This window comes from Spodoptera frugiperda, chromosome 29, assembly GCF_023101765.2.
Source record: "Spodoptera frugiperda isolate SF20-4 chromosome 29, AGI-APGP_CSIRO_Sfru_2.0, whole genome shotgun sequence".
Taxonomy (NCBI): domain Eukaryota; kingdom Metazoa; phylum Arthropoda; class Insecta; order Lepidoptera; family Noctuidae; genus Spodoptera; species Spodoptera frugiperda.
In genome coordinates, this window is record NC_064240.1 from 7,168,248 (window position 1) to 7,181,130 (window position 12,883).

Here is a 12,883-nt window from a genome sequence, read left to right on the forward strand (position 1 = left end):
TCATTAATTTGGTATTATTTTCTTTGTTACAGCAAGCACGAATTTAGTGGGCAAGTTTACCCAGAGCGTCCGTCGTATCGTGCAAGATGTCAAGGATGAGGGCACATCTAGTAAGTACTTGATGTCATTTATCTTTTTTATACCATACATTAAAGTGCCTCTGTAGATCATAATAGTCTTTTGGAAATAAATCTTGAAATGTTATTTTAATGCATTTAGTATGTATTGTGTCCTTTCACAATAAAATCAAATCAAGTTTCCTTTTAATTTCCAAGTTATGAGAAATTTTCAATGAAAATGAAGGATGATACTAAAGTTAAAGTAAAAGCAACTGAAGGAGTATTCTCGTATACGGCCGGAATGTTAAGAGGCTGGCTAGCCAACCCAGTCATTGATTTGTGTAGCCAGTAGACAGGCGCTACAAGGACATATCTCTTCACTTACGACTGCTACCTATTTGCCGCCTCCATAACACAAGTATTTTAGTTAAAAAACATTAATTTGGATACTAAATAAATCTTAACTTTTACTTAAATACTTACGAATTATTTACATTTTTACGAAATTGTATTAGCAAGGGGAATTCTTAAATCAGAGAATCCAACGATTCATTTTCATAAGGCATTCAAAACAAAGGATTTTGAATATTATTTTGTAAAATTAGTGAACTAGTAAAATTAGTGAGTTACTGTACCTATGTTTTTATAACGAATTTATTTTTCAATTACCAGGCGGGCAGACGAAGGAAGAGGTGATAGAAACCAATGAACGTCTTCGCGGAGTGCGGGTGCGTCTCGACGAGAACTATGACACGGCGAAGAAGGCGCTTGTCACACTCATGGCTCGCTACAGCGAGTCCAAGTCCCAGCGAAACGTGTTCACAAGATACGCATTGCTCAAAGCTATGATAAAGGTATAGTACATATAACTTTTTAAAAAAAAATAGAGTTAACTAAAAAGTCACGGTTTACTCACGATAAAAGCTCTACTAGTTTCGAGCCACAGAGGGACTCTTCATCATGAGCAGCGTGCGCAAAAGCGGCGACGTCGTGCAGCCTATTTGACTTACGTGAATTTAGTATATCTCACGGAAGTTATTATACAAATAATTAGAGTTTTATAAAAGCATATCGGTCAGTGGTTGTGACTTTTACCTGAAGGATTTTTCGTAGTAAAACTACGAAGCTGAAATATTTTCTTGAATGACATTTAGAAATAAATATACTGTTGGTTGAGACTAGACTTGGGAACATAATGAATCAGATTAAGATCAAACAATTGGTAAAGACTCATTGTTTAGCTTTACAAGAGATAAGCATTCCTCTTTCAGATTAAATATGAAAAAAATTTGATGTCCTACCTATGACTATGTGTGATGTCCCCACTTTTATTGTACCTAAACACAAGTGGCAGTTAGATATAACGGTGCAGTTGCCAGTTAGTCGCAGATGGCTTTTACTGCTTCCCTGTCCAGGCTCAGGTGCAATGGCAAAAATCTCGTTCTGATCAAATATTCAACGTTGGTATGGGGCACCAGAAAAATAGTTCCTATAGCTGTCATTGTTTAGATTTTAACTATAAAATAGAATAGTGTTTTGTAATAAAACCTTTTTTAACGGGGGAAAATCATCCAATGACTTCTCCTGGGCGAGGCGAGAGGGAGTGTCAGACTCTTACTGACTAAAAACCATCCCGCTCCTACTCCTGCTTTTCGAGCCGGTGCCCGGTAAACCCGCTCTAGGTAGTCCGCAGCTCAATAGCCTTTGTACGAATTTGTTTTACGTTTAAAGTAATCGAAACGTAAAGCAAACTCATACTAAGGCTACCGGTTGTAAAACAACCTAGACTAGACAGACTCACAGGTTCTTAAATCTACATAAATAAAGTCGTAAATCAAGTTAATATTTTATACATTTTGAGAAATATCACACAGAAATGTCGTTTTCGTAAAGTCATCTGCAACACCTAGGTACTCGGTACAAAGATGCCTCGTTTGTTACTCATTTCAATTAACGTGGTGTCATATTAGATTAACTGTGCTAATGTTAACTTAATTCAATTATAATGACTATCAATTTGTTGATGTATTTCATTATTATCAATACAATTAATATATAATATATAATCAGGTTTCAAATACATATAAGTAGTTACATAAATCATTAGTAGCCTTTGACATATAAACCTGTATCTTATTTTTATTATTTTTTAGTATGTGTAATGTATTAAAATACCTATACATATGAAGCTACATTTACATACAAAATATGTATATATATATATATGTAGAATATACAGATACACGTGTAATCAAAGTCAAATCCATTTTTAATTCCAATAAATTATAGGAAGAGAATGACAGCTACTTTATTGTCCTAGATAAACAATAAATTGTGGAATTGTATGCGCGACAAGTCTTACATTTGAATTGAATGCACTTTGAAAATACGCCGCACGACTGGGACTTATTATAAACAGCCTGTATATCTGAGCCTAGAACACATTAGCTGGGTCTAGCCTTAAGCATTTATTATGAGCTAATTACTAGAGGCTCTAATACCGTATGATTAAGGCACGTACGGTTACAAATCGAGCTTTACAAAACCAGTTTATTGTGGTCTCGCTTTGTTTGATCTTTCTACTCATTCAGCAGTCAGTTTTTACTGGTTTTTATACCTTGATGTGAGCCGTTGTGTACGTACAAAGACGAGCACACAGTCATGATTTCATAATGTAATTCTACTGCTAGTAGTTTAAATGAGATCAAACGTAGATAATTCGTCTTAAACTACATAATTGGATTTATGGATAAACTTAGAACCATAGGTAGGTATAACAATTTATATTAATGAGTATGTGACTAAGGAGTGATACTAATAAGCATGAAAATGTGGTTTCTTATGAAATAGATGAGTTCACATGTTTGTACTCCTATTCAAAACTATAGTCACTTCTGAAAAGTCATTAGAGTTCCACCTTTATTACGTTCACGGAACTGATTACGTCTATATGAATTTTATCATATCTATTTTTTTTTTTTTTTTTTTTATTGTTAAATGGGACGACGTTTGGCCGCTATCTCACCTGATGGTAAGTGATGATGTGGCCTACGATGGAGCACGTCTGCCCATTAGCAACCTATTCACTCGGGCTTTGAAGACACCTAGGTTATACCCATCAGGAAACACAGACTCCGGCAAGGAGTTCCACTCCCTAGCAGTTCGCACAAGGAAGCTTGAAGCGAAGCGCTTCGTGCGTGTGGGTGGGATATCCACCATGAATCGGTGACGCCTCGCCGATTGTCTTGTGGTTCGATGATGGAAAGGACTAGGAGGAATCAAGTTGTGCAATTCCCCCGCACACTCTCCGAAATGCATCCGGTAAAAAACGGAAAGGCTTGCGACCTTGCGCCTGTGTTCAAGGCTTTGAAGCCGGGCCTCCACAAGCGCATCATCGTTGATGAGCTTCTTGGCACGCCTTTCAATGTGTTTGAGCGTATCCAGCTGGCATTTAGCCGAGCCGTCCCAAAGGTGAGAACAGTACTCCATACATGACCGAACCTGCGCTTGGTACAGGCTCAGCAGTTGTTCTGGTGTGAAGTACCGTCTCACCTTCGAGAGGATACCCAATTTCCTACCAGCCAGATGCGCCTTCGACTCTATATATGAGCCGAAGTTTAGCGTTGGCGATAGAGTTACGCCAAGAAGCTCTAGATGATCCGATACTGGAACAGATACATTTCGGAAAGTAGGAGCCAGCGGAAATTGACTCCGTTTGGCGGAGAATAGACACGCCTGGGTTTTGGTAGCGTTGAACTTGACCAAGTTGGCGTCTCCCCAATCGGAGACCGCCTTCAAGGACGAGTTAAACCGTTCGACCATGGATTCTCTTAGAGACTGGATCTGTGTTCCGCTAGTCCGCGCATCGGACACATACCTTTCAACAACTGTGCTGTCATCTGCATACCCAAAGATACCGGGCTTAAGCAGGTCGTTGATGTGCAGCAAAAAGAGCGTTGCTGAAAGTACTGACCCCTGAGGAACTCCGGCGTTGATGCCAAATTGGTCAGACGAGCAGCCATCGATGACTACAGTACTCGAATTGACCGATCCCTCAGGAAGTCTGCAATCCATTTGCACAGATCAGCGGGAAGTCCATATGCAGGAAGCTTGCCGATAAGGCTGTCGTGCCACACCCTATCAAAGGCCTTTGATATATCGAGCGAGACCGCTAATGCCTCCCCGTGCTTCTCGATGGCCTCGCTCCAGATGTGAGTGGCATACGCAAGAAGGTCCCCAGTAGATCGGTTGCGGCGAAACCCATATTGCCGATCGCTGAGGAGGTCGTTACCTTCAAGGTATGCCAGGAGCCTGTTGTTAAGTACACGTTCCATACTCTTGCAGAGTATGGACGTGACCGAGCCTAGCATAAACTAAAGGGTTTTTCAACAAGAACTTTGTTTTTAATTAGAGCAACACCAAGAACGTGGCAGTTTTTGACATTTAATTTTTGGCGGTATTCGTAGTAGGTGCTTTGGCAATTGCTACAATGAATTCAATTTCGCTCAACAATTGCATTAAAATCATTCAAATTCTCTATGAAAATGGTCGTTCTGTTAAAATTACATTTCGTAAAATTCGTGATATTTTTGGGCAACATAATCGTCCTTCTGAGATCACTATCAAGAATTTAGTCGCGAAATTTGAGTCGACAGACTCGGTACAAAATGTGCCAACACCAACACGTGTTCGACCTGGGGCCTTAGTTTGCTATTACAATTGTGTCAAAATGGTCGATCACTGATCAATGCAAGAGGGATGGAGCTATACAACTTACATAGCTACGTCCCTCTTGCACACTTCTGACACAATTGTAATAGCAGACTAAGGCCCCGGGTCGTTCAACAGAAAACATCGCTGCCGTGAGCTACAGTGTTGAAGAAGATCAATTTCACGACGTTCTCAACATATGCGGTTATCCAAAAGCACAACATGACGAATTTTGCAAAAGGATTTGGCTTTGAAGCTTTACAAGATTCAACTGGTGCAGGAATTGAAAGCTGACCGACCATTCAAATCACCGTAGATTTGCTCAGAACAACCTGCTGGTTTTTCTCAAAAAATCATTTTTTCAGACGAAGCACATTTTAATTTGTCACATTTGGGCTTCTGAATATCCTAAAGCAATTATTGAGAAGCTTTTGCATGCTCAACGTGTCACTGTGTGGTGTGCTATGTGGTCTAGAGGTGTGATTGTTAAGAAAGTGATTAAAAAATTTGATGAAAGAATCAACATCAGTCAGCGTGGTCCTGGTGGACATTTGTCAGATATCATTTTTCATTCATAATTGCCAAACTTTTCTCTTTTTAATACAATAAAAATTTTATTCATTTTCCACCAAATTCTTTATTTTATTTTGTTTTAAAAAACAAAGTTCTTGTTGAAATACCCTGTATATGATAAGGATTTTAATCCCGATCTATGGATACTTTCCCCTTGGTAGGTACGGATTTAACATTTAGTAAAACACGCAAAAAAGCGTAGGCTTCAAACCACCAAAAAACATGTAATAACAAAACTATTCCGTTCCCAAAATTACCTACATACATACATACTTATTTATAAAGCTATCTCTCCCCTTTATAAGCTTACGTGGGTAGCTAAATAAGTAGAATTCTGCAGTGTCGCACACGTCGAGTTAAATTACACGATCCTTCTGCATCTGGGACCATTGTATAATTGCGTTTAGGTATTAGGTACCGCCCTAACACCGTGTTCGTCTTCATTATTTAAAGAGATGTCGCAACGAACGGATTTCTCGGTTTAAATTAATTAAACGTACCTACTTACCTACACAAGCGTAGTAGATATTCGTTCAAGACTGTTTTGTTAGTAGATTGAAAAGCTGTTTCTGCTTCGTCTTGTATTCCTCGATTTTTATTACATAAATTTGCGCTAAATCTGTTATAAGTCATAGTTTACAAAGGTTATGTCATGTTTATGGAAAAGAGAACCAGTAAAAAAGTATATTCGATATAGATGTTAAAAAAATGTGCTCATTTTATTAAAACTCGATATTATCTTCCCTCCCTTTTACTTTAACAACTCAATAAAATCGAAGCAAAAACTTTTTTCTATCTTTATTATGGACAACCATAATTGGGTGAAAACATTGTAACTGAGTTAGCAATATCGTAGAGTACGTGCCACGCAAAATTCATCCTTATTTTAAACATGTCACGTACTTACATCCAACCTTCGTGATAGGGCTGCCTCGCTGAAATTCGAGGCACCTTAGGTCTTGTGCGGCCCGAATATGAAATAAGAAACAATTGGATCACCCTTAAATGTTTATTTTTTTATTATATTAAGCAGAGCGTATTTCTTTCCCAGAAAGTTGAATTATTGTAAGCCTTATGTACTTACTTTTACAAACGAATACCATTGCACCCGCACCAGTTTCATTGAAACAATTTATTCAATTCAATTTATTTACAACAGCAAAACTATCTATACAAAATTAAAAATTAAAGAGAAGCGCTAGCACATTCGGAATTCATTACCCCAATTTTCTTACAAGTATACTAGGTAAGTTGTAAAAGCTTGTTTAATTTACTCCCAGACCTGGGTTTAAATGTGAATCACTTTAATTTTTCTCCTTGTGAAATTTTCACTGAAATATATCTAAACAAATATACAATTGCATTGTGTTGTAAATAGAGGTATTATACGAGTACGTACAACTGAAATTGTCCCCAAAATTAAATCTGACTTTATACCAATATTTCCATAATTGAACCACGCGATTTTCTGATAGAAGCAACAATAACAATCGTGACCTAAATTCCTGAACAATAGAATCTTTGACTGACTTTAATAAAGCCCCAATCCACGACGAATGTCTACTCACGATCCCATCAATCATTCCTCAGTTGGACATGATCACGATTTTACATCTGCTATTCGATGTAGAATACCTTTATGAATTCAAGAGCCAAGCAATAAATGAAAAATTCAACGGACGTAACATCAAATTTATGTAGAAGTAAAATAATGTCGTAAATCAAAGCAAGAGCCCTATCAACATGACTGAAGCTACCAAGGGAATAACTGAAGACAATCTTCAGGTAATAACTTGCTTCTAGCAATTTCTTTTTATTGCAAATTTAGGGTTCAGATTCGTTTCATTTTGTAGATTCGAGACTTACTTACAACGAGCTTATTGCTCGAGAATACTTGAGGCAGACTGTACCTTTCGATTTTTTTATTATTTTATATTAATTGGTAGGAACTTAACTGCTGATACTATGCCATTTTGGATTTAAGTTTCATAAGTATGTGTCGCCTATAAAATTCGTAGCAACATCAAAGTTCAGTGCAAAATTCTCGATGTTCCTAAATTAATCCCATACGCACTTCCACATTCTATGGTCCCTTAGTACCATGAATAAACGTTATCCCATATTAAAATCGTTGTGATATTTGGTTCTTTATGAACTGATTTCAAAATAAGCTTCACCACAAACATGGCGTGATTATTGCTCTGTTTGCTTTACAGTGACATGTACGAAACGTAATTAAATTCTGCTGTTCATTTGCTGTATGTGAACGTAATTGCTTCCCTGTTATTGATGTAATCAAGCAATATACCTCGTTTGTGTTGACAAGGAATATGCATGAAGTAAAACCGAGCAATCTCCGTCATCATAATGTTGTGGCACGACGTCACTGAGCTCTTCTCATAAATATGCAGTTTGTTACTCGATGTGTGCTCAGCTTTGTTCTTACTGCGACGAGTACAAGGATAAAAGTTCATAGAGCAGATATCTACTTTAAGTTCCAATTATTTTAACAAAAACTATTGAAATTGCAAATATTTTTTCGAAATAAACTTTTCCGGAATGAATGGTTTTTGTTGCATTAAACCATCCTAAGCATTCCGTCATTTTTTATGTGACTTCCACTTCCACGTTTCTTGCTTATTAAGTTCCAAACGTTTTCCATTTCCATTTCATTTATTAAGTTCAAAAATTGAAATGCTTTTAATATGCTTTACAAATTCATATTCTGTGCTGCTTTATTGGAACTCTGCGTATTGGAACCATTAGCCAGAACCACACCTATGATAAAAGCAAGATACCTGAAACATCTACTCTAAACCTTCCTATGACCAAACAGCAAAGTACAAGGTACCTATGTGTACAGTAACCCACCTAAGTACTATACATGTATAGGTAGGTAATAGTTGTATTTGGTTTAACACCATTATTGTTATCGTTATGAAACACGCTGTATATGTGGGTAATATACATAAATGAGTGAGTCTGGAACCGGGCAGGCGGCCAACATACAGATGTTCCAGTTTGTGATACAATTATTTAAACTAACTTGCTCTTGCACTACCGAGAAGGAAGTGTTTTACTTTTTGCTTCCGATCCACGCGATACCGACCCGCGACGTAGGTTTACTTTGTTTCTATAGAAAATGAAACTTTTGGCTCTCGTTTTAATTGAATGCGGTTTTGTTTTCTGTTTGTAACTTTGACTTTTGATAGGAAATATATTGTTTTTTATTTACCATCTGGCTTAACATGCTTATAAAATTAATATCTTATATCTGTCTTATGTCTGTCTCTGGGAAAATATAGGTACTCTGAATCGTAATAACCAAATAACTAAACACAAAAAATAATTTAATTTGCGAAAAATATTCACATTTTGCTATTTCAGAAAGATGAGGACATGGTGCTCGGTTAGGGCAGTAGAAAAGTAGTAGTAAAACCGTACCTAGTCAACATTCATACCCCTTAGCAAAATAAGAGAAAATATGCCAAAAAACTACTGTAAACTAATTGTTTCATACATAGGTACACACGTTAAAAATAAAAAAGAAAGACCGACAACTGAAGGGGAATGAGATCGAACGAGTGAACCCATTCCACGGAACTGTGAGGAAAATCAAAATGAATTTTAATTTCCGTTCTTTTCTTGCATTTGATTTGCTTCCAGTTGAGGAATCAAAGAGTTCATACTGCAACGGATATTACGGTTACATGTACCTATTTCTATATAGGTTTTTAGTTAATTATTTTGTTTATGTAACCTTACATCCCGTCTATACTATTAATTTTCTTATAAACTTGAAAACACGTGGGTTAGGGGTTGGACGCCTGGTTTTTGTGCATAGGTAGAAACGTGATATTACCTGCTCTTCATACCATTTTTTATGGTATGAACCGGTAAAAGAGTAAACAGATTACCTGATGGTAAGCAATCTCCGCCTCCAATGGACACCTGAAATACCAGAGGCGTTACAAGTGCATTGCCGGCCTTTTGGGAAAAAATACAAGCAAGCGTTATTTCACTTCAGTTTTCTGTGAAACCGTGGTATCACTCCGAGCTTGAGCCGGCATTCCTTTCAAAACTTGGCTCTACCACACTTTTAGCCTGAACTTTTCACACGTAAAATACAATTATTCGTTGCTGTGATCGAAACATTACAAGGACCATAGTGAAAATATAAATATTTTACATCGCTTGTCTGCCTCTTGTCGTAAATTACATTTTCATTAAGTTTTGTTTACACGCGCGGTGTAATCGAATGATGGCGTCCAAAAATCCGATTTAATGGCAACATCAATTTCGATACAAGCCGGCGACGAGAGATAATAAGGATGAAGCAATTTATCATGTTCAACATTTTTTGGTACATAGTTATTTTGATTGGTTCGTTCGTAAAACATGCTGAAGAACAACGAATTTTTATTTATTATGAAAAGATTAAAAGGAACTATAGGAAGCTATTTGTCCTTCAGACTTTATTTGTAAGAGAAACGATTTTTATTGAGAAGTTAGAGTCTAGGTAATTAAGTCGTACGATTTGACTACTTTCGTAACTATTGGCCGAGGCTGCCCTATGATCATGAGTCACAAAATGCGCCGACAATCATGACATGCATGCGTGTATTCACCTTATAGTCATGTGGAACAAATAACGTGGTTTGTTAGATAAATATGGATAGGTATCTAATATGTTTAATCCAAGATATTTAAAAAACATCCAAAACTAAAAACATTTCAGTCAACTATTCTCAAGTTACTTATATTCATGCAATAAAACTCCACACAATGAAATAATCCATATCTATATTACTAACTCTAGCTCTTGTAATAAGCTCTCATGCAGACATAACCAGTAGTGAGTGTAGTTACACTTGAACATACAAAACCTACAGACGGTTCATTAGACGGGCCGTTACATGGCGAGAAGATGATCTTTATCGGGAGAATTGGCACTGGCCCAGCCAAAAGTTATCCACTTTGAAATATCATCGCACAGTCTGCTGAAAGTCGTTACTGGAATTAACTTTGCAACGAACCCACATGCCAAAAATACTGGTTTATTATTAAGTAGTTAGGTTTTTTATGGAATAGGTGGCAAACGAACAAACGTATCACCTGATTGTAAGCAATCAACGCCGCCCATGGACACCAGAGGGGTAAAAGATGCGTTGCCGGTCTTTTAAAAAGGAATATGTTCTTTTCATGAAGGATTGAAGGTTGTATCGGTTTAAAAATACCGCCGACAACAGCTCATGCTACAATTTTCCACAACTTGAGCATTTTTAATTTAATAAGCGGCTGATTGTCAACCTATCAACAATACATCTAGCGATTTCAACAACTTACTTATTAAGAAGAGACATCAAGAGTGCTTTATCAATCACGTGGGGATTTGATTACGCATTTTTTGAAAATTCTCACCCCGTAGCTCGAAGGGAACACCTAATATAACTTTACCTAAATAAAAAAATCTTATGCTATTAAAGTACCTATACAAGTATTTTGTGAAACTAATAAAAATTTGCAGCTATGTAGTAAAAGAACGATTTAATGCATTAAATCGAATATTAACACAAACCAAGCAAAAAGTAAGTTTTCGTTGAGCATAAGAAACAGGAACGTTCTACTCGTCCTAGATTTTAGATAGTTCTAGCTAGACAAAGAAAAACACTTTTCAATTGAGTTGTTCGTTATAATAGTCGGCTAGTTGATAGCGTTTTCAGTAAAGTTACTTGTAACTTTTGCATTCAGAATACTCCTGAAAGTACGTTTTGCAGAATAACAACTTTATACAGTTTTATTCATCAAACTATTTCATGGAATACTTAAAGTATATAGTTTTAATTTGTATGTGCTAAGATGTATTAAGATAGCTAATTCAACCTTGTCCATAGGACAATCAGTCACCTTCATTATTTTATGGGTTTGTAATATGTAATTAAATATCACGTAGTAAGATAATAAATAACCTTACTCTTGTCCACTCATCGCAACCATTCTAACATATAAATGATGTATATATATCAGTATTTTTCTTTGTAAGAAATATATAACCATGCAAATAAAACCGTTGCGTTGTTTACGTCACGTGTATACTTTTTTACCCCTAACCTTTTCACATTCCAGGACGTAATTCGGCTCGAGACTCAGTACTGGTCGTTGGTGGAGATCCCTCGCCAAGAGAAGGCGGAGACGGTGCCAGCGTTTGTACTGCGGGCCTGTGCCATCATGGAGAAGACGCAGAAATCTGGTGAAGGGGTCAAGACGTCCGCCAAGTTGGCTGAAGAAGCCGCCGATAAAAGAGAGCGGATAGAAAGACTGAATGGTAAAGAAAATTTTAATGGATTTATAAATCTTATAAAGGCACAACCTTGCGGTGTACCTATATTAAAAACATTTACAATATGAGTATGTACATAAACTACATGCTAGCATGTTCTTTGGTAAATCCATAATTTTCTTACTTCTAATTTCATCATTCATGTTCTTAATACTGCAAATTCTCTTCGAGAACATAACTCTTCTCTGATAAGAACGTGCTCAACCAAGATTGCATTCTCAAATAATGACATAGTGTCGGTTCAACTTTGTGCTAGTCCAACCATCGATTAAATTGGAAAAATAAACCAAAGTGTGCGCCTAAATTCTAACGTTGTTGGCAGCTCGCCAGCTTCGGTCTACAGCATTTTATTTAGCTGGCTTTTATATCATCAATCTTTAAGCTCTTGGATTTTAATCATTGATTTAAAACCACATCGAAAATTACATTTGAGATTGTATATGGCGCTAGTTTATCGGCAGTTTGCTGTGTAACGTTGACTGTAGTTACACGATGAATGTAAATTGGTTCCGCAAAATAGTGGCATTTCGAGCTATGTGAACTTGTCATCCGTCAATGATGCAAATTGGCTCGGATTTCGTCAAAGCTAGCAGTAGCATCATTTCTCATTTGAAAATCAGACTGAAGTAGAACATATATCTATTAAACTTTCATAAATACTACGACAGTAAAACCCGGTGTTCACTGTTTCGAGTCTATAGTAATATTTGCGTGTCATACATTTTCATTGTAAATTGGTGCCGGGACTCTCGAAACCAAATTAAACATTGGGCCCGGCCCGCAAACCTGACCTAGGCTCGAACAATAAAACGGGCTTAAACCCAAATACACTTGGGTCTGTATACGCATTCATGTATTCTACGAATGTACTCGCTTATAAATAGGCATGTAAAACCAGCCAACGTGCCTTAGAAAGGATAGAACTTTTAAAAAAGAATTTGTTATTGCGAAGGCAACGCAGGTACCGTAGCATAAAGCCTTTGTGACATGTTCCCTGTATTACATTTGCAGATATGACTACAATCCAGATAGAAACGGAAAACACCCAGATGACTAATGATTTGTACCGTCTGCTGAAAAAATATACTGGTCTACGGAACTTAATAAGGGAATTAAAGGTAATCACATCGTTCTTCTTCTTCTTAGTAATTAAGGACATTATCATAAGATACAAATAACACTGTTTTTATTTTATTTCCAG

The 12,883-nt window shown here is 36.8% G+C and overlaps 1 protein-coding gene across 1 annotated transcript in view; it reads left to right on the forward strand.

Annotated features, from left to right (window-relative positions):
• Positions 1–12,883, forward strand: part of LOC118268677 (uncharacterized) — a 173,771-nt gene that overhangs the window by 156,857 nt on the left and 4,031 nt on the right. The window contains exons 3-6 of the mRNA XM_035583256.2: positions 33–110; positions 732–913; positions 11,469–11,667; positions 12,694–12,800. Of these exons, the coding sequence (XP_035439149.1) occupies positions 33–110; positions 732–913; positions 11,469–11,667; positions 12,694–12,800 (566 nt within the window). The remainder of the gene's footprint in view (positions 1–32; positions 111–731; positions 914–11,468; positions 11,668–12,693; positions 12,801–12,883) is intronic.